The following is a 25,318-nucleotide window of genomic DNA, read 5'->3' as shown; positions in this document are numbered from 1 at the left end:
TGGCCATGATTGGAAGCTCCCAGTTTTACTACTATCTTTTTGTTTCCATATATCTTGCCTTTCCAAACAGATCATAAACTCAAGGACAAGGACAATGACTTTTTTCTGCTGCTTAAAACACACAACTTTATTGATGACATAAAAATAAAGTCTTAAATGTATAAACATAAGTCCACACAAAGGACCAAAGATTACCTTACTTATGAAGAATCCATTCAGTTTCTGCTCATGAAGCATACTAAAAATATCTCAATCCAGACAAGATAAAAATCAACACGTGTATTTTTCGTACAAGCTTGAATTCATTTGGTGTTCATAAAATGGTCCAGCTATAGACCATCATAAGTAACATCAGTTTCAAAGTTATAATGCAATTTACAATGTGCATTACTTCCAGAGTGCAAAACCAAAATATTACTCAAATTTGTTTGGGAATATACAGCCAATCAGAGTTTACTTATTAATAGCTCAACTCTCTCTTTCACCTCAGGGTCATTGCATTCTGCTGCTAAGGCTCGAAGTTTCTTGGCACATGCTTTAGGTCGTTGGAATAGGAAATAAAGGGAATTTTTACTGAATTTGTCCTGGGTAAATGCTTTTGCTCTTCTTTTAAAATGGTAATTTATATTTTCAAATAGTGAAAGAGCATTAAGAATATTCTCCTTTGTCTCTTTCTTGCTAAAAATGTTAATCAGTGATGTCGGTGCATTGGCAATGAGCAAGTCTTTTGTCATAGATGGATTTTTAGAGAAATTCAAAAGCATTCCCAAAACATGGTCTTTAGTTTCTCCACTTCCCACCGTTAACAAACGAAGAAATTCTGAAATATAATTTGTAACCATATGCTGATATTCACTGGTAATAGTCAGATGCCTTATCAACCTTAGTCCAGCCAACTGCACATTTGAATTCAAGGGATAGGTGACGGTGTCTTCACATACTTGGTTTAAGTAAGTTTTAACCTTCCTATGGTTTTCAGCAGCCACTGAGATATTATTCAGTGCATTTAAAGCCTTCTGCCTAACACTGGGGTAGGGATTATTCAGCAAGCTTTCGATAACTGAAATTCCACCTACATTACGAACAACTTCATGAGAATAAGGATAATCAGCACTGTTATATAAAGCATTATTGGCTATTTCATGAACAGAAGGATCTTCAGTCATCTCAATCATGCAAATGAGTTTTTCAAGATCTCGTGGATCCATATTAGCTTCATGTTTACAGCGGCAAGACCAGGGCCGAGTTTTTTCCCCAGTCCTGGTTTGCTTTCTGGACTCATCTTCAACTGGGAAGCTGGCCTCACTTTGGTGTGCAAACTTAGTTTCCGACCAGATCATGGCTCCATCCCATGACCCCATTCCTGCCCCAGGGACCATGGACGGATATGTGCCTCTTGACTCAGATGACTTTTTGGCTTTAGCCTTAGGTGCAGATTTGTCCTCACTTGTGTTTTCATTACCAGCACAGAACCAAGACCCTATATCAACTCCACCAGCAGCCTCAAACTTATCCTTGATGCTGGCGTTATCCCCAGCTCCAGACTCAAAATTGGCATCTTTCCCACTCTTAGATCTGAACGTATTACTGTTCTCACTCTCAGCCCAAAACAAAGACCTTAAACTGATCTCCTCAATATCAGGGCTGGACTCTCTACTTAGCTCATCCTCTCCCAAATCCCTAGCCAAGGTCCAGGACTCTACACCAGCCTCTTCCCCAGCCCCAAGCCTAGACTCTACAGTGGTTGCATCTCCATCCCAGAACCAAACCCCAGCCCCAGCCTCAGCCTCAGCCCCAGCCCCAGCCTCAGCCCCAGCCCCAGCCCCAGCCCCAGCCTCAGCCCCAGCCCCAGCCTCAGCCTCAGCCCTAGCCCCAGCCTCAGCCTCAGCCTCAGCCTCAGCCTCAGCCCCATCCCCAGCCCCAGCCTCACCCCCAGCCCTAGCCCCAGCCTCAGTCCCAGCCCCAGCCTCAGCCCCAGCCCTAGCCCCAGCCTCAGGCCCAGCCTCAGCCTCAGCCTCAGCCCCAGCCTCAGCCCCAGCCTCAGCCCCTACACAGGAGCCCATATAAGCCACCTCCTCAGATCTAATCCAGGAGCCACTACTAGCCTTGTTCTCAGCCTCAATCCTAGAACAAATGATGGCCTCTTCCCCAGCCCCTGATCTGGATGTAGTAGTGGCCTCATCTTTATCATCAGGCCTGGACACAATATCAGCTTTTTCCTCTGTCCAGCACCAAGACCCTATAACGGCCTCAGCCCCAGGCCCAAACCAGAATCCTTCGTTGGCCTCCACCTCAAAACTGACCTGGAACCTTCCACTGGCCTGGTCCTCAGATCTAGCCCAGGATCCTCCAGTGGCCTGGTCCTCAGATCCCATCCTAGACCCTCCAATGGCCTCATTCCCAGGCCTAGACCCAGCCCAGGATTCTCCACTGGCTTGGCTCCCAGCACCAGCCCAGGAGCCTCCTCCACAAGCCTGATCCTCAAATTCAGGCTTGGAACAGTCACCAGCCTGATCCCCAGGCCCAATCCAGGACCTTCCACTGGACTGATTCCCAGTGCCAGCCCAGGACCCACCACTGGACTGGTCTGCAGGCCCCGGCCTAGCTCCCCCAAGGACCTGGCCACCAGCCACACCCCAGGAACCTATTCCACTGGACTGATCCTCAGACCCTGGCCTGGAGCCTCCACCAGTCTGGTCCCCAGCACCAGGCCAGAACCCCCCTCCAATGGCCTGATCCTCAAATCCAGGTTTGGAACAACCACCAGCCTGATCCATAGCCCCAGCCCCAGTCCAGCAGCTTCCACTGACCTGACTCCCAGTGCTATCCCAGGACCCAGAACTGGACTGGTTCGTGGGCCCTGGCCTAGACCCTCCAACATCCTGGCCACTAGCCCCACCCCAAGACCCTCCATTCGTCTGACTCCCAGGGCAAACACAGAACCATCCACTGGCCTGGTCCCCAGTGCCAGCCCAGGAATCTCCATTAGACTGGTCCCTAAGCCCCAGCCTAGAATCTCCAACAACCTGGTCCCCGGCATCAGCCCAGGACCCTCTGCCACTGGCCTGATCCTCAAATATAGGCTTTGGCCCAACACTAGCCGGATGCCCAGCCCCAGTCCAGGACCCTCCATTGGCCTGGTCCACAATCCCAACTAAGAATCCTCCACTGATTTGGTCCCCAGAGTTAGCCCATGACCTTCCACTGGACTGGTCTTCAGGCCCCACCTTGGACCCTCCACCAGCCTGGCCACCAGTCCCAGCCCAAGACCCTTCTTCAGTGGTCTGATTTTCAAATCTAGGCTTGGACCCACCACCAGACTGATCAAGTGTCCCAGCCCAGGCCCCACCACTGGACTGATCTACATGGCCCAGCCTAGACCCTCCACTGGCTTGGTCTGCAGTGTCAGCCCAAGACCTTCCACTGGACTGGTCCTCAGGCCCCAACATTGACCCTCCACTAGCCTGGCCACCAGCCCCAGCCCAGGACCCTTCTCCACTGGCTTGATCCTCAAATCTAGGCTTGGACCCACCACCAGATTGATCACTAGTCCCAGCCCAGGACCCTCCACCGGCCTGATCCACAACCCCAGCCCAGTATGAAACACTACTCATATTCCCAGCCCCAGCTCCAGCCCAAGACCCTCCACTGGCTTGGTTCTCAGCCCCAGTCCAAGACCCTCCAATGGCCTCTTGCCCAACCCAGGACACCCCACTGGCCTGTCCCCCAGGCCAGGACCCATCACTGGCCTGACCCACAGCCCAAAGGTCTCCAATGGTCTGATCCCCAGTGAGAGCCCAAGACCCTGCACTGGCCTGGTTCTCAGCCCCAGTCCAGGCTCCTCCACTGGCCTTGTCCCCAGCCCAGGTCCCCTCACTAGTCTGACCCCCAGCCCAGAGCCCTCCACTGGCCTGCTCCCCAGCTCTAGCCCAAGTCCCAATACCAACCACATTCTCAGCCCTGGCCCCAGCCCAGGACTTAACACTGGTCTCATCACAAGCCACAGCCCAAGACCGAATAATCCCAGCCTTATCACTAGCCCCACTCCAAGACCCAATACTGGCTTCATTCTCATCATCAGCCCAGGACACGCTATTTTCCCAGTCTCCATCCATGGTCTGAAACCTAAATTTGATCCACCGCTCAGCAGCAATCCAATCTTCAACACCAATCCCATTCCAGTAGTAGTCATGGATGTTAGGCTGAGTCTTTCTGCAGGCTTGAGTGCCTGACCCACCCTCACTCTCAGAAGTGGGCATGGCCTCAGTCTCAGGCTTTGCATAGACCTCATCTTCTGCTGTGGCTTCTGCCCCAGAACTGGGCATAGCCTTGTCCCTTGCCCCAGGCAAGGTCTCACCCTGGGAACCGGTCACAATCTGAGGCTGGGCAGAGTGCCTTGTACCTGCCCCAGTCCCTGCTTTAGGCACAGCATTGGTATTGCCCTTGACCTTATTCCTGGCACCAAGCAAGGTCTCACTCTGGGAATTAGCAACAGCTTGGGGCTGGGCAGAGCCCACTGTATCTGCCCCAGCCTCTGCCTTAGGCACAGCATTGGAATTGCCCCTGACCTTATTTTTGGCCCCAGGCAAGACCTCACCCCGAGAACTGGCCACAACCTGGACCTGGACAGAGCCCATTATGCCTGCCCCAGCCTCTGCCTTAGAAACAGCACTGGAATTGCCCTTGACCTTATTCCTGGCACCAGGCAAGGTCTCACGCTGGGAGTTGGCCACAACCTGAGGCTGGGCAGAGCCCATTGTATCTTCTCTGGCCCCTGCCTTAGACACGACATTGGGATTGCCCTTGACCTTATTCTTGGCACCAGGCAAGACTTCACCCTGGGAATTGGCCACAGCCTGGGGCTGGGCAGAGCCCCTTATATCCATCCCAGCCCCTGCCTTAGACACAGCATTCCAATTTCCCCTGACCTTATTCTTGGCACCAGGCAAGGTCTCACAATGGGAATTAGCCACAGCCTGGGGCTGGACAGAGCCTGTTGCACCCATCCCAGCTTCTGCCTTAGACAGAACATTAAGATTGGCCTTGACCTTATTTTTGGCACCAGGCAAGATCTCACCCTGAGAATTGGCCACAGCCTGGGGCTGGGTAGAGTCTGTTGTATATGGCCCAACCCCTGAATTAGACACAGTAGTGGGATTGCCTCTGACCTTATTCTTGGCACCAGGCAAGACCTCACCCTGGGAATTGGCCACAATCTGGGGCTGGACAGAGCCTGTTGTATCTGTCCCAGCCCCTGCCTTAGACACAGCATTGGAATTACCTTTGACCTTATTCTTAGAATCAAGCAAGGCCTCACCCTTGGAACTGGCCACAATCTGAAGCTGGGCAGTGCCCACTGCACCTGCCCCAACTTCTGCCTTAAGCACAACATTGGGATTACCCTTAACTTTATTCTTGGTACCAAGCAAGGCCTCACCCTGGAAACTGACCACTGCCTCAGGCTGGGCAGAGTCTGTTGTACCTTCTCCAGCCCCCACCTTAAGCACAGCATGGGGATTGCCCTTGACTTTATTCTTGGCACCAGGCAAGACCTCACCTTGGGGATTGGCCACAACCAGGGGCTGACCACAGGCCCTCTGGTCTGCCTTAGTCCCGGCTTTAGAAGTGGCATTAGGATTGCCCCTACTATCAACCCTGGAATCAAGCAAGGCCTCAGCTGGGGTCTTGACCCCAGCCTGAGGTTGTGTACAGGTTTTCATGTCCATCCCAGCCCCTGTCTTACACTTGGCTTTGGCTTTGCCCCTAGCCTTACCTCTAGTATTAGGTAAGGCTTCACCCTGGCTCTGGGCCATACCTTGAGCCTTCATATCCACCCCAGCTCCTTCCTTAGGCATGGTATTGACATTGCCCTTGACCTTAATTCTGCCATCAGACAAGGTATCAGCCTGAACACTGGCCACAAGCTGAGGCTGTGTACAGGACAACATGTCTGTCCCATCCCCCACCTTAGCCATAACATTGGGATTGCCTCTGCTCTTATCCCTGGCATCAGGCAAGGCCTCAACCTGGGAATTGGCCCTCAAGTTTGCCCTGGCCCCTGCTTTAGTCATGGCATTGGGATTGCCTCTGTTCTTAACCTTGGCATCAGACATGGCCTCGGCATGAGTACTGGCAACAGCTTGAGGCTGAGCAGCAGCTCTCATGTCAGCTCCAGTTATTGCCTTAGATATGACATTGGTATTTCCCCTACCATCAACCCTGGCACCAGACGTCACCTCAGCCTGTTTCCTGGCCACAGTCTGAGGTTGTATACAAGCTCTCACATCTGCCCCTGCCCCCACCCTACACATGGCATTGGTGTTACCCCCGGCATCAACCTTTGCCCCAGGAATGGCCTCGGTCTGGGTTTTGGCAACAATTTGAGGCTTAGCAGAAGCCCTCGTGTCTGCCCCAGACTCTGCCCTAGACATGGTTTTACAATTCCCCACGTCCTCAACCCCAGTACCAGGCATGTCATCACCCTGGATCTTGGCCACAGCCTGAGACTGTGCACAGGACTTCATGTCCACTCCAGCCACCTCCCTGGACATGCCATTGGGATTTCCCCTAGCATCAACTGTGGCACCAGGCCTGGCCTCAGACTGAGTCTTAGCCACACTCACAGTCTCTTCCAGAGCTCTTGTCTTGGTTTCATCCACAATTCCAGTCTTGTTCGTGGCCCCCATCTTGGCCACTTCCCTGGGTACTGCCAAGGTCTCGCTCTGTGTAACCATTACTCTGTTAATCTCTGTCTCTTTTTCAGCCAATATATGAGTTTCAGCTTTGGTCTGGGTCATTGCTTCTCTCTTGGCCTCTGTCTTGGCAACCACTGCCCAAGCTTTAGCCTTGGTCTGCGTCACTGCTTCTTTCTTAACTATTTTGCCAGCCTCAGCGTCAGTTTGGGTCACTGCTTCTTTCATGGCCACTTCCCTGGCTTTGGCCTTGACCTCTGTCATGACCAGTGTTCCAGCCACCACTTTGGACTCAGATTGAATCTCTGGCTCTGCCCCAACCATTGCCTTGGCCTGAGAGTTGGCTCTGTGTATGGCTATAGCAGTGGCCTTGGTCTCTACTTCAGCCCCAGGCCCACTTCTTGCTCCAATTTCTGCTCCAATCTCGGCTTGGGGTTTAGTCTTAATCTCTGCTTCACTTATGGCCAAGGTCTGGCTCTGTACCCCAACCACAGTCTCCATCTTAACTGTGGATCCATTTCTGGCAAGTGTCCTCACACTCTGGGCTCTTCCCTTGGTAAATTTGTAAATGTAGTAGCAGGTGCCAGCCCAGATCACCAGTCCTGCAGTCACCCAGCCCACTTCCTGAATGCGGCCCATGTAATCACCCCTGCTGAAAGCACGAACAAGGTATGGTAGAGCACACTTGGGCTGGGGTAAAGAGAGTGGTAGTTGTGGGTGTAGGCCTGTGAGGGTGCTGGTCTTCAGCCACTCAAAGGCCACTACAGCTGCCTCCGGAGGTGGACCTAGAAGTGGAAGAAGGAAATAGACTAAAATTTCTCTTCTGATTTTGTTGCATCATACAGATAGATACACAGAGGAACAGAAAAGGGTAGAACCATGTGCTTGGTGGAAGAGAGGATGATTAGCAGCCTCTCCATTCCTCTTATTTCATCCTCTCTCCACCTTCCCCAGTGCCCAGTAATTTTCATCCAAGATACTTCTATACACATTTCCATACACCAAATGAACAGTGGAAAGGATGGTAGGAGGTCTGACGATAAATGGGAGCAACCAAGAAGCCCCAGACTTTGATTTCTACTGGACCTACTCTGGTCACCTGTCTACAGGGCCCCACCCTCATACCAACCTGTAATGATCCGAGACAGTTCCCTCCTCTCCTCTTGCTTCTCTTGGCAATACACCCTAAAGTAGATATGTAAATTCATGAGATCTCTGGACCTAGAGACAGACAGACAGATGGAGGGGCAGATGGGAGTAGACAGTTTGTTCTTGATGGGACAGGCATATTATTAGCAAACTACCTTTCTACGCTTCTCAGTCCACCCCACTCCCCAAGACACTATCACAGTCTTTTCCCTGTACCAGAATTAAGGTGAGGGTATGGAGTAAACGACAGGGATGGTGGGAAAGGTGGCTGGAAAAGGAGAGACTGAGGATCCTCATCCTCCAGACTGGTTACTGGTCCTTACTGGATGCACACTGGTCTCCACCAACCCACTCTAGAGGTCCACCCAGGAAGTCCCCACACTCTTACCAGTCTATACTGATCAGGAGCAATCTCCTCTTTGTTTCTTTGCTTCCAGTGATCTTAAGCCCTGCAGCAGACATGCAGGCAGATCTATGGACAAGTAAACAAAGAGTAGGTAATGGAAACCGAGTCCCTGGTAGAACAGACAAGCACCCTGATCCCTGACCCCAATGTCTGCCTCGCCAGAGCCCAGGTTCAATATACTAATGTGTACCATCTCATGGTCCCTCCATCAAGTCTTCCCCCAGTCATACTCCAGCCCACCCTTACCCCCATATTCCTATCATTTCCTGCACTGAAATCCATAGGAGGCATGGCAGCACTGTGGCAATCCAGCACTCCACTGAGACCCTCTTAAATCTCACCCACCTCCTATGCCCACCCTCTCTTGTCATCTCCAGAGACTACCCCCACTTCACACCAACCTCCATGCTTCTAGATTGGTCTCCTCCTCTTTCCCTTGCTTCCAATGGTAAACAGCCCTACTGCAGGCCTATGGGAAGACCTTGGAACAGATGGAGAAAAAGAAGAGAGTGGACGTTAAGTACTTGTGACACTGAAGATCGGAAAAACACACCCCTGTACCTGCCTGCCTGGAGATGGAGAAAAAGAAGAGAGTGGACGTTAAGTACTTGTGACACTTACCATCTAAGACATAGGTCCCTGTACCTGCCTGCCTGGATTTAAAGACCCATTTGCTGGCAGAAAAAAAAAAAAAAAAAAAAAAAAAAAGCCTGGGGCTTCCCCAGCACTGAAATGGGAAGGATGGAAAAGGGAGGCAGGAAAAGTAAAAGGCAACAGACAGAGGCACATTATTTTATTTTATTTTATTTTTTATTTATTTTGAGACAGGGCCCCACTCTGTCACCCAGGCTGGAGTGCAGTGGCACGATCATGGCTCACTGCAGTCTCGACCTCCCAGGCTCAAAAGGTCATCCCACCTCAGACTCCCGAGTAGCAGGAACTACAGACTGTGCCAACATGCCCAGCTAATTTTTAAATTATATGTAGAGACGAAGTCTCGCTATGTTGCCCAGGCTGGTCTTGAACACCTGAGCTCAAGTGATCCTCTTGCTTGGGCCTCTCAAAGTGCTGGGATTACAGGCAAGAGCCACTGGGCCCGACAAGGCAAATTATTTTAAAACCACCTGTAGGGTTCTAGGGATTTCCCCAAAAGCCCACCATTTCCTTCACCAAGATGGTCAGGTAGGCAGAGGGATCTGGAAAACTGAAGGATGGCAGGAGAGATGGGAGCCCCCAGATCCCATACTCTAGAACCACAACCTACTGCTGTCCACGTCCCTTTCAACCTATCTCTAAGAGTCTCCAGCAGAAGAGAAAAGCTATAGGGGAAGCCTTTTGCTTCTACAAAATCACTATCCTTCCCCGCCAAAGGCTATCTAAAAAAAAAGTAATATTCTTTAATACAATTTATCTTTTTCTCAATATTACCTGAAATGCAAATAAAAGCATCTGTAGAAAAGTTTGCTGTCTTTATTGGTCTTCAACACACAATTTAAAAGTCCTAAGCTTGGTAAGTAAAATGCAGTTTAGGGAAAGTCCCCAAGTTAGCCCCACCCCACATCCCAATCAGACAGCGGCACCTAAGTTCCTGTCATAGAATTTATATAGAACTCCAATGGTTTAGATAGTGCCTGTACTCACACTAACCTCCTTGATCCAGTGCAGTTTTCTCCTCTCCTTCCTTTCTTGTCGCCGCAAACAGTGCCACACCGAACTACTGTCCGACAGACAGGAGAGAGTAAAACCACTTAGTGTTGGTCTAGAGCCCAGGACATAGATCCCAATACTCGCCTTTCCGGGTTCAGGAACCTGGTTATCAAACGTCCCTCCCCACAGTCTGAGACACCACCCTTACCAACCCCACCGTCCAGTCTCTAAGGCCCACCATTTTCTCTGCAAACGCCACCGCGGCGCATCCCTTCCACTAAATTGAGCACGAAGCGAGCGGGCATGTGTGGCCAGTGATTAGTGCAATGGGCATCTCAATCTCTGTATTTCCCTCTGGCGGAGACAATCTCCCCACAAATCAAAGCCCACGGTTCGCCTACACAGATGTAGGCGGGGGCAAGGGGGCTAGAGAGAATCAGAGGCAAAGGCTCCTTGTACTTGAGGCAGCATAGACCACCGCCCCCTCAAGCCCCGTAACCGCTGCCGGGGTCAGTGAGCTTCTGCCGGCCTGGCCAGGGCGCGCGGGCCCCGGGGCCCTTACCTGCTCCGCTTTCCCCGGGCCCGATGCCAGCCCGCCGAGCGCAGGGCAGCGGGGAGCTGGTAGCCAGATGCGAGTGACGACTGCACCGAAGGCTGCGTAGCTCTGCAGCTCCGGGTCACGTGAGGACCGCGCGTCACCGCCGAGCTCGCCCTCCTCCCCACCACCCCCTACCACCCACCAAGGGCCGGCGGCCAGTCACCAGGAACTCCCCCCTCCTCCACTCCGCACGCACAGACATCCCCCTTCTCTGGTCTGTGCTCGCTGCCCCAGTGCGCACGCCGTTGTCACTCATCTCCGTCCTCTCCAATCTGAGGGCCCGCAAGTGGCATCATCGCCTTGTGGTTGGAGTTTACCCATCTTCAGTTACAGGGGAGGGTCTGCATCCCCCTACCCACTCCCGGCCCTTGGCTGTGGCCTTTTATGTTTCTTCTTTGAGTAATCATTTCTTTCTCTCTTAGGCTATAAGACCAGCACTCCCCACCCGCCCTCTACATGACCTGCCCTCTCTAAGTACAATGCTTGCACCAAATGGGCTGTGGAAGGGGGTATCAGGAAGGAAAGCAGAAGGTGCAAGTAGAGCTTTAATTTTCTTTTTTGTGTTCCTTTTTTTTTCTTTTAATATGACATTCTTTTCTAATTTTGTAATCAGAAAATACAGTATAGCCATTTTCATTTGACACAAAAAATATTCAGGGTGTAAAAATAACAAAAGACTCATTCTTTGGTTTACATTATTTTGTGCCACAATTTAAAATGTCTTATAGTTACTGTAAACTATTTTACAGTTTTCAAAACTGACTAGTAATTCTTGACATTTTAAATACAAAATTGTCCTAAACAAAACCAGCACGTTTTCAATATGATCTATAAGTTAATCTTTGGAAAAACCTTTCGTTTTCTAATCTTGACAATTTTACACAGGGGATTTGTAACTTTTGAGGTTTTGGCTGAACTCAGCGTCTTTTTTCAGGTGTCTAAGACCTTCTTCAGAGAAGACTCCTAGAGGATATATTTAAGATCCAACTCCTGATGAGCCTAGTGCTTTACTAGTGACTTACCAAATTAACCTGCTTTACTAGTGACTTCCCAAATTAACCTGTTTTCCATTCAAGGGGCTTTATTTGGATTTTACATAAGTGTGTAATCAGATCAGCCTCACCACACCCATGGAACGACCAACTGCTAGAGCTTGGATGGAAAGGAGGCTTAACAGGTGGAATTTTCATCCATCATAACACTTGAGATCTCGCCAGTGTCTGCCATTCATGTACTACACATTACCCTAGCAGTGGCGAGTGTTCAATATTTTCCAGTGGAGATGGTGGTGAGGGTCTTTGGATGACTGTGAATCACTGCAACACACCTGATGTCCGTGTCATTTTTTTTCCCTCACAAGTGGAAGGGCAATGTACAGGATCCCAAGCAATGGCCAAGAAAAAGAAGTTTTTTCATGTCCTGCCTTGTGTTACAACTTCACTGCACCTCCCATACAAGCCCCTCAGAATAATCCCAAAACTCAGGGACCAAGCATGCAGAAGTTAGTCCCCATGCATCCACCTGTCCCCACTGAGGAGTCATACTCCAAATATAGACCCTCCAGGCAGCCTCTTTCTTAGAACATTGAAATATGACACCCCAGAGGGAGGGGCTCCACTGTGAGGGGCCCCTGTGTGGAGGAGGTCCTTTCAGGGGCCAAGAAAGGAAGTCCTAGTGTCTTACAATCTTACTAATGGCTTTTCAGAACTCAATTGCCAGTGACAAACTTACTTTCTCCACCAAAGGAAAATATTGATAAATTAATTGCATAAAAATTTTTAAACTTTGGTAAAGTAAGAAAAAAAACCATAAACATTGACTGTCAAAAGGCTGACTTGTAATAATCTAAAAGCTCTTACAGATCATTAGTAAAATGATCAACAACCCAACAGAAAATATGCCAAAAGACATGAACATATTTGTTCACAGAAAAGAAATACAGATTACTAATAAACATATGAAAAGATGCTCAAAGAAATGCAAATCAAAGCAACTATGCCTTACCATGTTTCAAGCATGATTTTCTCAAAGTTTAGAAACTTGATAACATTGTTGACTGGCTTGTCAGGAAATGGACACTCCTCCACTCTGTTGGAGGCAGATATTGATGCAACCTTTTTATATAGGGCAATTTGGCAAACTCTATTAAATGATAACTATAATATTTCACAAATTATTTAACCCAATAATTCTATTCTTTGGAATTTAGCCAACCTATATACCTACACAGTTTCACAAAGATATATATACTAGAATTTTTTTTTTTTTTTTGCAGTGCTTGTAAGGTTTAAAAAAACTGACGCAGCCAGGTGCAGTGGCTCACACCTGTAATCCCAGCACTTTGGGAGGCCAAAGCAGGTGAATCACGAGGTCAGGAGTTCAAGACCAGCCTGGCCAAAATGGTGAAACCCCATCTCTACTAAAAATACAAAAATTAGCCAGGCACGGTGGCAGGTGCTTATAACCCCAGCTACTCGGAAGGCTGAGTCAGGAGAATCGCTTGAATCCAGGGGATGGAGGTTGCAGTGAGCCGAGATCACGCCACTGCACTCCAGCCTGGGTGACAGAATGAGACTTTGTCAAAAAATAAATAAATAAATAAATAAACCTGACGCAACATAAAATGGCTATTGATAGGGGAGAGATTAAATAACTCATGTTATATTTACACAATGTGGCTGATGGAGTTAGGTCTGTGTATCCCAGTGGAAAGATAATTGGGGTGTTTTATTATTTGCTGTTTATTTTACATACAAATTCCACAAGAGTACAATTCTAGTATAAAATTCAAACCCAAGGCCAAGTGTGATGGCTTACGCCTATAATCCCAATACTTTGGGAGTCTGAGGCAAGAGCATTACTTGAGGCCAAGAGTTTGAGACCACCCTACATAGGTTTCCCGACATAGGGAAACCCTGTCTATTAAAAAAAAAAAAATAGCTGGGCTTGGTGGTGCATGCCTGTGGTCCTAGCTACTTGGGAGGCTACTTGGCAAGAGGATTGTTTGAGCTCAGGAATTCAAGGTTACAGTGAACTATGATTGCACCACTGCTCTCCAGACCGGCAATGGCATGAAACCCTGTCTCTGAAAAGAAAAGAAAAGAAAATTCAAACCCAGAAAAAGCACTAGTACCACTTTAACTCCCCTGTCCTCACCCAAATCACAGTTACCTCTCCATTTTAAGTTTGGTGTGTTAACCTTTTGTATACATGATATACACATACATGTCTTATTAAAATATATAAATGAGATCTTTTTATATATGGAGTCTTGCTCTTTTACTCAGGCTGGAGTGCAGTGGTGCGATCTTGGCTCACTGCAACCTCCACCTCTCAGGTTCAAGCGATTCTCATGCCTCAGCCTCCCTAGTAGCTGGGATTACAGGTGCGCACCACCATGTCCAGCTGATGTTTGTATTCTTAGTAGAGACTGGGTTTCACCATGTTGGCCAGGCTGGTCTCGAACTCCTGGCCTCAAGTGATCCAACCACCTGGGCCTCTCAAAGTGCTGGGATTACAGGTGTGAGCCACCAGGCCTGGCCAGGATCATAATTAACATACTGTTTTGCAACTTGCTTTTTTTTTCATTTAAAATTATGTCTCAAAGAGCTCTACATACCAGTACATTTAAAGCTGCTTCATTCTTTTTAACTGCTGCATATTATGAGTTCTGGATCTGGAGCTAATAAAGCAAGGTTACAATGAACAATCTAGCACATACAGCTTTGCCAACAGGTAGAAGAATTTCTTTAGGATATTCTACTATAAATATAATTATTTGCTTAAATGTATGAGATTTTATACATTTGATATTGCCAAAAGAAGGATGTGGGATTTTATATAGTTATTGGATATACCACCAAACTGTCCTCCAAAAAGGCTTGCCCAATCTATACCCCCATCAAACATAAGACAGGATCTATTTCCCTACACCCTCATGCACACTGTGTACAAATGTTTCTCAACTTATAATGGGGTGATGTCCAAATAAACTCATAGGTTGAAAGTACCATAAATCTAAAATGCATTTAATACATCCAACCTACCAAACATCATAGCCTAGCCTACCTTAAAAATTCTCGGAACACTCACACTAGCTGATAGTTCGGCAAAATCATCTAATGCAAAGCCTATTTTATAATAAAGTGTTGAATATCTCACATAATTTATTGAATACTATATTGAAAGAAAAGCAGGATGGTTGTATGAGTACTTGAAGTACAGATTTTACTGAATGTGTATTGCTTTTGCACCATCAATTAAAGTAAAAAAATCATAGGTTGAATTGTCATAAATTGGGGACCGTCTGTATTAGTAATTATTGCCAATATAAGAGTCAACAAAAGATTGTCCTTTTTTCGTTTTGTTTTGAGATAGGTTCTCACTCTGTTGCCCAGGCTGGAGTGCAGTGATGTAATCACAGCTCACTGCAGCCTCTACCTTCCTGAGCTCAGGTGATCCTCCCACCTCAGCTTCCCCAGTAGCTGGGACTACAGGCACGTGCCATCACGCCCAGCTAATTTTTGTACTTTTGGTGTAGGCGGATTTTTGCCATGTTGCCCAGGTTGTTTTCAAACTCCTGAGCTCAAGCAATCCACCCGCCTTGGCCTCCCAAAATGCTGGGATCACACAGGTGTGAGCTACTGCACCTGGCCAAGATTGTCCTTTTAATTCACATTTTCCTAACTATTTATTATCTTGAGCATAATTTCACATGCTTAATATCCATTTGCATTTCTTCTCTGAGTATTAGTTAACATCCTTCGAGTATTTTCCTCTTCAGCTGTATTTTTCTCACTGGTTTGTAGTTCTTTACACATTTCTGTATATTCGTTATTTTTCTATTACATAGGTTGTACATATATTTTCTCAATCTATCTCTAACATCTTAATTTTATGGTATTTTTGATATTCAGAATTTTTACTTTTTTAGACAGGGTTTCACTGTGTCGCCCAGGCTGGACTGCAGTGGCGTGATCATAGCTCACTGCAGCCTTGAACCCCTGGGCTTAAGCGATCTTCCTGCCTCAGTCTCTTGAGTAGCTAGGACTACAAATGCGTGGCACCACGCCCAGCTAATTTTTATTTTTTGTAGAGACAGGGTCTCACTATATTCCCCAGGCTGGTCTCAAACTCCTGGTCTCAAAAGATCCTCCCACCCAGACCTCCCAAAGTGCTGGGATTACAGGCATGAGCCAGGGCTATAATCCCAGCACTTTGGATTCTGGAGCCATGGCACCTAACTCCAGAATTTTTACATTATGATGTGGTCAAAACATTAACTTTTTCTTGTATGGCTTCTGGGTCATTGCACATATATATATGTGTGTGTGTGTGTGTGTGTGTGTCTCCAAACCCTAGTACCATTCATATAATAGTCCATTATTCCCCAATAAATTTAAAGAGCTAACTTAACCATATGTTAAATTCTCATTTATACTCAGATCTGTTTCATCGATTGACTTTTCTGTTTCACTGATAATATATAGATATATAGTTATAAACTGCCTCAATATCACACTTTTACATGGTGTCGTTTTGTAGCAAGTTTTGGTGTCGGGGAAGACAAATCCTTCATTGCCCTGCTTTTTCCAACTATTTTTGGATATCCTTGGGCATTTCAAGTGAAGTTCCAAGTTTCATTTTTAAAAAATCTTGTTGGACTTTTCATTAGGATTGCATCCAATTTATAGATTAAGCTGGGTGTGGTGGGTCATGCCTGTAATCCCAGCACTTTAGGAGGTCACGGCAGGTGGATCACTTGAGGTCAGGAGTTCAAGACCAGCCTGGCCAACATGGTGAAACCTCGTCTTTACTAAAAATACAAAAATTAGCCAGGAGTGGTGGCGCACACCTGTAGTCCAAGCTACTCGGGAGGCTGAGGCATGAAAATCACTTGAACCCTGGAGGTGGAGGTTGCAGTTAGCCCAGACTGTGCCACTGCACTCCAGCCTGGGCAACAGATTAAGACTCCGTCTCAAAAAAAAAAAAAAAAGAATTTATAGATCAACTTAAGGAATAATTAAAATCTTAGTAATAAACTATTTTCACCCAGGGTAATGTAGTATTTTTAAAATTTATTCACATCCTCTTTTGTGCTCTTCAGGAAAATTGTCATTTTTCGTGTGTGTGTGTGTGTGTGTGTGTGTGTGTGTGTGGTTTTCTTTATAGATTTTATACATTTCTTATTAGCTGTATTCCCCAATATTTCATAGTTTTTGTTAATATTGTGAATGTGGCTTTTTGTACAATATATTCTCTCTACATTTTTTAGAAAAGTGATTTCACTATTTTTATAAAAATGATGCATGCTCATTATAAAGAAGCAATGCAATGCAATAAAGTACACAGAATAAGATAAAATATCATCTCAGATTCTAGCACTGTGAAATAACAAACTTTCAAATGACAATCAAACTTCCCAGGACATGTTACGCTCTTTAGATCTAAACATTTTATTCTTTCCTAAGAATATAGATATATGTGTGTGTATGTATATACATATATAGTACATAGAGTTATTTCCTTTAATTTCTTCTTTTTCATTTCCCGTCAATGTAATTATCTGAAGCCCTTCCTCTGTCCATAATTCAACTTTTAGCCACATGTTTCTATTTCACTCTATTTATAATTTATTCTATAATGTTGTTTTGTCCTAATGGGTTCTTTAGTTTGCAATCTTCCTTTTTACCTAATTCTGCTGTTTTCACATCTCATCCGTGTATTCTTGTTTTATTAAGTTCATATTCTTATTAAGTTGTTCTATAGCTTAAAGTACTTGGAAATTTCCTTCTGTTCTTTGTGGTATGCTTTTTTCTTGTTTAGATTCTTTGTCTTGTGCTTGCTGTATCTTATATGGCTTCTGAGGAATGGAAGAGCCTGGTTACACTGCACCACAATGCCCAGTTCTGGAATCTCCTGTTTCTTTACTTGGCTGAGATATTTTGAAGTTTATGTCATTGGAATGTGCCCCTTTCTTTGGTTGCTGATGATCATCTCCACTCTTCTGCCGTTTTGTTTTTTCTGCATTTTGTTAAATATTAGGAGAGATCCGGTGAAATGGTATCTTCCCTCTATTCTAACATAGAAGCTTCTTATCCATTTTCCATTTGTGTATTGCTGGTGCAAAGCAAAGCTACAATTTCTGAATGTTGACCTTGTATCAGGCCACCCTAATTAATTTGTATTATTAGTTATAAAAGTTTGTCAGTTGATTTTCTGTGATTTTCTCAAAAGACATTTATATTGTCTGTAAATGACAGTTTAATATTTTTCCTTTCTGATGTTTTATACTATTCTTGTTATCTTTTCATCTTATTATACATAACAAGAAGTCCAGAGTAATGTTGAATAGTAAAGGTGATAACAGACATCCTTATAGTCAGAGTCTAGCTCCTGAATATAACAGGAATGCTTTTAATGTTTCATCATTAAGTACAATATTTCTATGCATCTCCTACACAAATCCTTTGCCAAGTTAAGGAAACTTCTATTCCTAGAATGCCAGGACTTGTTATCAGGAATGGATGTTTAATTTCAACAAAAAATTTTATGGTTCCTATTGAGATAATCATATTTTAATGATTTTAATATAGTAGATTACAATAAAAATGTTTAAATATTGGACCACCTTTGAATTCTTGCAATAAACCTCACACAGTAGTGACAATTTTTTTTTAATAAACTGCTGGATTTCAATTTGCTAATATCTGGTTTTACATTTTTGTAGATGAGATCAATTTATAGTTTTCTTTTTCTGTGTACCATCCTTTTTCAGTTTTTGGTATTATAATATAATTATACTAGCCTTATGAAATGCGTTAGGAAGTTTTCTGTGTTCTGGAATTAGTTTATATGACAAGAGAATTTTTCCATTCCTTAAAGGCTTGGGGAAGAACTTTTCTAAAAATAATAGTCTGAGCACGGTAATTGTCTTTCTTTCCTTTTGTCGTTTGTTTTTAAGCAGTAAGTTTTTTTTTGTTTTTTTGTTTTTTTGTTTTTTTTTGAGACGGAGTCTCGCCCTGTCACCCAGGCTGGAGTACAATGGCATGATTTTGGCTCACTGCAACCTCCGTTCAAGTGATTTTCATGCCTCGGCTACCCGAGTAGCTGGGACTACAGGTGCATGCCACCATGTCGGGCTAATTTTTGTATTTTTAGTAGAGATGAGGTTTCACCATGTTGGCCAGGCTGGCCTCAAACTCTTGACCTCAAGTGATCCACCAGCCTCGGCCTCCCAAAGTGCTGGGTTTACAGGCGTGAGCCACCATGCCCGGCCTGAAGTAAAATTTTTATCTCTTTATTGTTCTATTCAAGTTTTCTACTTCTTGAGCCAGTTTTGATTAGTTGTATTTTCTTAATATATGATCCATTTTGTCTGAAATTTCAATTTGAGTGTTATAAAATTCTGACTTGTATTTTCTTATATTTTTCCTATTGCCTTTTATATCCATAATTATAATTCCCAATGTTGTTTATTGTCTCTTTTTCCTTTGATCAGAATTGCCAAAAAAATTTTCTCAAATAACTTCAGTTTGCATCAGTCAATTGTATTGTGATTTTGTATTGTGATTTTTTCTTCTTGTCTTTTCTTTCTTTTTTTCTTATCTTTATTTTTCCTTCTACTTCCTTAAGATTCAATTTACTGTTCTTTTTCTATATTCTTGAGCTAAATGTCTAGTTCATTTATCTTAAATCTTCCTTATTTTCAAATATGTATGTGAGTGTATAAATGACCCTCTTTAATAACTCTAACTTCATCCCAGGTTTCACATCTGGTGGGTTTATTTCCATCCTCATCTACATAATTTGAAGTCATGATTTTTATTTCCTCTTTAACCCAAGAGTCATTTAGAAGAGTCTTTTTGTTTTTTCTTAAATTTTGGATTCAGTGTGGGGACTGCATTAATGCCTAATTTTATTTCATTACATTGTGTCACCTTCTCTTCAAGGTATTTCTTAATTGTACAATTAAAAATATCCCTGCAGCTTCTATGGCATCATTGAGTTTGACTTTCTTTCCTTTTTTAAATTTTTTTTATTTTTAATTTTGTGGGTACATAGTAGATGTATATATTTATGGGGTACATGAAATGTTTTGATACAGGTATGCAATGTGAAATCATTATAGGACTTATCACTTATTCATTTACTTATGTATTATTTGATTCCTCTATCTAGGATGTAAGCTCCTTGGGAACTGAAACATTGCTTCTTATTTGCTACCACATTTCCAGTACCTGAAACAGGGCCTGGAACATAGTAAGCACTCAATAAATATTTGCTAAATAAATAAATTATGAATAATAAATATGACCCCTATGAGTACTCTTTCTACTTTTTTAAAAAAGAAATTGGTGGGATTTAACTGTTGAATAAGCATGTTCTAATACCTGGGCACTTTTTAAAACCAAGTGCATTTGAAAAGAATGTTATTTTCTGTTGTGTAGAAAGTTGTTTATATTAGAGAGATTAGTTAAAGCTCATCGATTGTGAAATTTAAATCCTCTATCTTTTTGCTAATCTATGGATTATTGAAAAAGGTGTGCTAAGCCTCCCAACTATGATTGTAGATGTAACAATGTTTCCATATATATATATATATCATATTTTGCATTGCATATTTTGAAGCTATAGTTAACTACATAAAAGATTGTGTTATATTTTCTAGGTAATAGAACCATACTTAATAATAAGCATCCTTCTGTGTCCTTTAGTCCTTTCAGTCTGAAATTCTACTCTGTCTTATATTGATAATGCAGCTTCTGCTTTCTTTTTATTAGTTTTTGCCTGGTTTATCTTTTTCCATCTTCTTATTTAATACAGTATAGAGGTATATTTTTATTTTTAACACAATCTGAGAGTCACTGTCTCTTTTTAAGTGAATGCAACCAATTCACATTGTTATTACAATATATTTGGATTTATTTATGCCATTTGTTTTTGCATTTTCTGTTTACCATGCTTTTTTGTTCCTTCCCCACACCCCCCTCCCCCCCGCCCACCGCCGGCTTTTTGTTAGTCAATTTATTTTACCTATAGTGGTTTGGAGGTTATGCATTCTATATTTATTACACTCCCCACAACTTTTGTCAGCCCTGATAGCTTTTTTCTTTTGCAGATACCTAAAAAGAAGTCCTTTTATTTATTTATTTAGACAGGATCTTGCTTGTTGCCTAGGCTGGAGTGCAATGGTGCAATCACAGTTCACTGCAGCCTCCATCCCAGGGCTCAAGGATCCTCCCACCTCAGCCTCCTGAGTAGCTGGGACTACAGGCATGCGCCACCACAGACAGCTAATTTTTTTATTATTATTTTTCATAGGGATGAGGTTTCACTATGCTGCACGGGCTGGTCTTGAACTCCTGAGCTCAAGATATCCTCCTGCCTGGGCCACTCAAAGTTCTCGGATTACAGGCATGAGCCACCGTGCCTGGCCCTACCAAGCAGTCCTAATTTCTATTCTCCATTCTCTCTAAATCTGATAGCCTGTTCCATAAAACCTGTTTCAGAGGGACAAATGCCTCTTCCATGTTCCTAGCATACTAGAAGTAGAAGCCAAAGCCATAAGGTTTCTAGCATAAAAAATGGGGGAATAGCTTCATGACCTTGGGGAAGGCAAAGATGCCTTAGAGCATAAAAAGCATTAATAATAAAAGAGAAAATGGATAAATTGGGCTTTATCAAAATTTATATGTTTTGTTCATCCATAGACATTATTAACAAAATGTATAGGTAATGTACAGGCTTGGAAAAATACACGTATAGTACATGTAGCTGACAAAGGACTTACATCCAGAATATATAAAGAACTCCTACAAATCAACAATAAAAAGAAAAATCCATTGTAAAAGGGGGCACAAACTTGAATGGACACTTCACAATGGTAGATATCTAGTCCTCAACATCTTCAGTAATCAGAGAAATGCAAATAGAAAATACAATGACATTCCACCACACTTCTACTAGAACGGCTGAAATCAAAAGACTAATGGCACCAAATGTTGGTGAGAACATGGAGAAACCAGAATACTAATACATTATCATCAGGGGTGTAAAATGGTACAGCCACTTTGGAGAAATCTTTCTCAGGTTCTTATAAAGTTTAACATTCGCTTACCATACAACCCAACAAGTTCACTTCTGAGTATTATTTAGCCAAGAAAAATGAAAACATGCCTACACAAAGACTTGTACATGAATGTTTATATCAGCTTTATTCATAATAGCTAAAACTCAGAAAACAATAAGACAATGGATAAATTGTTGTACCTATATACAGTAGAATACTATTCAGCAATAAAAAGTATTAAAGTACTGATATATGCAACAACATGAATAAATCTCAAAAACAGTATGCTGGCCCAGCACGGTGGCTCACACCTATAATCCCAGCACTTTGGGAGGCTGAGGCAGGTAGATTGCTTGAGCTCAGGAGTTTGAGACCAGCCTGGCCAACGTGGCGATATCCCGTCTCTACTATTAATAAAATTACAAAAATTAGCCGGGTGTGGTGGCACACACCTATAATCCCAGCTAATTGGGAGGCTGAGGCATAAGAATCACTTGAACCCAGGGGGTGAAGGTTGCAGTGAGCCCAGATTGTGCCACTGCACTCCAGCCTGGGTGACAGGGTGAGACTCTGTCTCAAAAAGGAGAAGTTAAAAAAAAAAAGCCAGTATGCTGAGTGAACAGAGCCAGACACAAAAGAGTATTGCAGGATTCCATTACGTGAAACGTAAAAACAAATGAAACTAATCCGTGGTGATAAAAATCAGAAAGTGGTGTTCAGGGAAATAGACGGGAATCTGACACTGGGCAGGCAAGCCCCAAAATTGAGGCTTAGCCCAGGAGGGTTCTTGGCTTCTCCCAGAAAAGAATTCAAGGGCCAGCAGGTGACATTAGACAGCAACTTTTATTGATGCGGCAGTGTACAGCAGCAGCAGAGGTACTGCTCCTTGCGGAACAGGGCTAACCCATAGGCAGTGTGCCCAGAGTAGCAGCTCTGGGGCAGTTCTGCAGCCATACCTATACCCACTTTTAATTATATGCAAATTAAGGGACAGGTTATTCAGAAATTTCTAGAAAAGGGGTGGTAACTTCCAGGTGTTGCCATGGCCATGGTAAATTGACATGGTGCACTGGTGGGCATGTCTTATGGAAAGCTGCTTCAGCCCAGTCCCTATTTTAGCTAGTCCTCAATTTGGTCTGGTGTCTGAGCTCCACCCCTGGAGTAGAGTCCCACCTCCTACCTCAAATTGACTAGAAACAGGCACAAGGGACCTTTCGGGATGATGAAAACATTCTACATCTTGTTTTGTGTGGTGGTAACATGGGATTATACAATTGTTAGAATTCTTCAAATTGAACATTTAAGATGTGTGTGATATATTGTATATAAATCATACTTCAATATACCTTAATTCCCTCTCCAGAGAAAGCCACTTTATTAGTTTGGTGTGTATCATGCCAGACCTTTTTCTATGAGTTTCATGCATATATATGTACCTATAGAAATATTGTTAGAGGGTATCAAATGGTACATATGTTTCACAACTTGATATTTTCATTCTACAATATATCTTGGGGCTCTTTTCTTGTCAATAAATGTTGATCCTTTTAACTGTTGTATTGTATTCCATAGTGTGGCTATAGTATGGTTTATTTAGCCATTCCTCTACTGATGGACATTTAGGTTTTCTTTCATTTTAAGCAATAAAAAACTGCAAAAATTATCTTTGCAAATTTTGACAATTGGATAACTGATAAGTGGTATAACAATGTTGCAGATTACATTTCTGTTAAGTAGTGAGGTTGTGCCTCTGTTCACGTGTTTATTGGTTACTTGTAGCTCTGTAAATTGCCTGTTCACATGCTTTGCCTGTTTTCCTGGCACAAAAGATATTATCTTTATCTTACTGATTTTGCAGAAGGGCTGTATTTAGTATAGATAGTACTTGTTTCTCTGTTTTATATGTTGCAAATATTTCCTCCTAGTCTGTAGCTTATTTTAATCTTGTTTATGTTGTCTTTCTACATACTGAAGTTTTTCCATTTTGATGTAGTTAAATGCATCAGTCTTTTTATTTATGGCTTTTTTCTTCCCCAACTGAAGCCTATGAAAAATACTCTCCTAGATCGAGAACATCTTGGCTAACACGGTGAAACCCTGTCTCTACTAAAAATACAAAAAATTAGCCAGGTGTGGTGGCGGACACCTGTAGTCCCAGCTACTCGAGAGGCTGAGGCAGGAGAATGGCGTGAACCCCGGAGGCGGAGCTTGCAGTGAGCCGAGATCGCACCACTGCACTCCAGCCTGGGCGACAGAGCCAGACTCTGTCTCAAAAAAAAAAAAAAAGAAAAGGAAAATACTCTCCTAAGGACAGGCATGGTGCCTCACACCTGTAATCCCAGCACTTTGGGAGGCCAAGGCGGGTGGGTCGTTTGGGACTAGTTCAAGACTAGCCTGGGCAACATGGTGAAACCTCATCTCCACAAAAAAATACAAAAATTAGCCAGGCATGGTGGTGCGTGCCTATAGTCCCAGCTACTTGAGAGGCTGAGGCTGGAGGATCACTTGGACCCAGGAAGGCCAAGGCTACAGTGAGCCATGATCACACCACTGCACTCCAGCCTGGGTGACAGAATGATACCCTGTCTCAAAAAAAAAGGAAGAAAAGAAAAGAAAAGAAAAATACTCCCCTATACTGCTGTAGTACTGTTCTAAGTTCTAAAAATCTATTTGGAACTTAATAAGTGGCATAAGATAGGACTCTGATTTTTTTTTCATATGGATACCCAGATTCCCAGGAGCATCTGTTGAAGAGATCCTTTCCCCTATTAGAACTTAAAATGCAACCTTTACCATACACTTAACTAAATGCCATATACTTTACCCATATATGCCTGTATGAGAATATATAGGTTAAACACAAGGATCATATTGTACATACTATTCCGTATTATGTTCTTCCTCAAATTAATTATAAATTTAGCACTATCCAATCAAACCAATTCATCTTAACTAACACCCAAAGCAACAGTTTGAACTGGAACATAATTTCTTGTATTTTCTAAATCTGTTGGACTCAACAAAACAATGACTAAGTGGAGCAACGGTTTCATTAGAGGAGAAGAATTAGGCAGTTACCTGCCTTTCCAGCAGAAACCACGTTTTCGGTAACCAAAAAGCCCAGTTAATGAGGGAAAGTGCTTCCTTCTAGATTAGGAGAATGTTAACTAATACACATAGAAAAATGATAGAATTCAAAAATTATCATTTTATGACACCGTCCCCCACCACCATGAAATAATTGATTCAGAAAAGGATCATGCATGGATGGATGCTTGTATCATCAGGTGCTATAGCCATGAGGGAAAAACATAACTTTACAAAAGAGGAATTATATCATCATCACCAGCTTAACCCAGTTTGATTTGTTTGGTTGGGATTTTTTTTCTAGCTTCTTGAGATAGATGCTTTGATGGTTTCTTTCCAGCCTTTTTAAAATTCATAGGTTTTGGCTGGGTGTGATGGCTCATGCCTGTAATCCCAGCATTTTGGGAGGCCAAGGTGGGCAGATCACTTGAAGCCAGGAGTTTGAGACCATCCTGGCCAACATGGTGAAACCCCATCTCTACTTAAAATACAAAAAATTAGCCGGGCATGGTGGCGCACGCCTGTAATCCCAGCTACTCAGGTGGCTGAGGCACAAGAATCACGTGAACCCGAGAGGTGAAGGTTGCAGTGAGCCGAGATCACACCATAGCACTCCGGTCTGGACAACAGAGCGAGACCCTGTCTCAAAAGAAAAATCATAGGCTTTT

General features: G+C 43.8%; 1 protein-coding gene across 2 annotated transcripts; it reads right to left on the bottom strand.

The window, feature by feature from the left end:
• Positions 1 to 22: 22 nt before the first annotated feature.
• Positions 23 to 10,605, bottom strand: ARMCX4 (armadillo repeat containing X-linked 4). Of its 2 annotated transcripts, none has more exons than XM_058441450.1 (6): positions 10,457 to 10,605; positions 9,895 to 9,964; positions 8,649 to 8,728; positions 8,230 to 8,313; positions 7,822 to 7,913; positions 23 to 7,477 (listed from the first exon to the last, which is right to left on the bottom strand). In XM_058441450.1, exons 4-6 carry the CDS (start codon positions 8,301 to 8,303, stop codon positions 447 to 449), a joined length of 7,197 nt encoding a protein of 2,398 aa, XP_058297433.1. In that variant the 5' UTR covers positions 8,304 to 8,313; positions 8,649 to 8,728; positions 9,895 to 9,964; positions 10,457 to 10,605; the 3' UTR covers positions 23 to 446. The 2 variants fall into 2 exon arrangements, with proteins under 2 accessions (XP_058297433.1, XP_058297434.1); XM_058441451.1 differs by having other exon boundaries at positions 7,822 to 7,877.
• Positions 10,606 to 25,318: the final 14,713 nt, after the last annotated feature.

The sequence above is a fragment of the Hylobates moloch genome, unplaced genomic scaffold, assembly GCF_009828535.3.
Source record: "Hylobates moloch isolate HMO894 unplaced genomic scaffold, HMol_V3 SCAFFOLD_7, whole genome shotgun sequence".
Classification (NCBI taxonomy): domain Eukaryota; kingdom Metazoa; phylum Chordata; class Mammalia; order Primates; family Hylobatidae; genus Hylobates; species Hylobates moloch.
This window is presented reverse-complemented; position numbering and strand designations above follow the sequence as displayed.

Excerpts from the sequence above, each read along its gene's own strand:
- ARMCX4 (XM_058441450.1), bottom strand. The coding sequence starts at position 8,303 with ATGTCTGCTGCAGGGCTTAAGATCACTGGAAGCAAAGAAACAAAGAGG. Across the intron at positions 7,914-8,229 it reads CTCCTGATCAGTATAGACTG|GTCCAGAGATCTCATGAATT; the intron begins GTAAGAGTGTGG and ends GTCTGTCTCTAG. Across the intron at positions 7,478-7,821 it reads ACTGTCTCGGATCATTACAG|GTCCACCTCCGGAGGCAGCT; the intron begins GTTGGTATGAGG and ends TTCCACTTCTAG.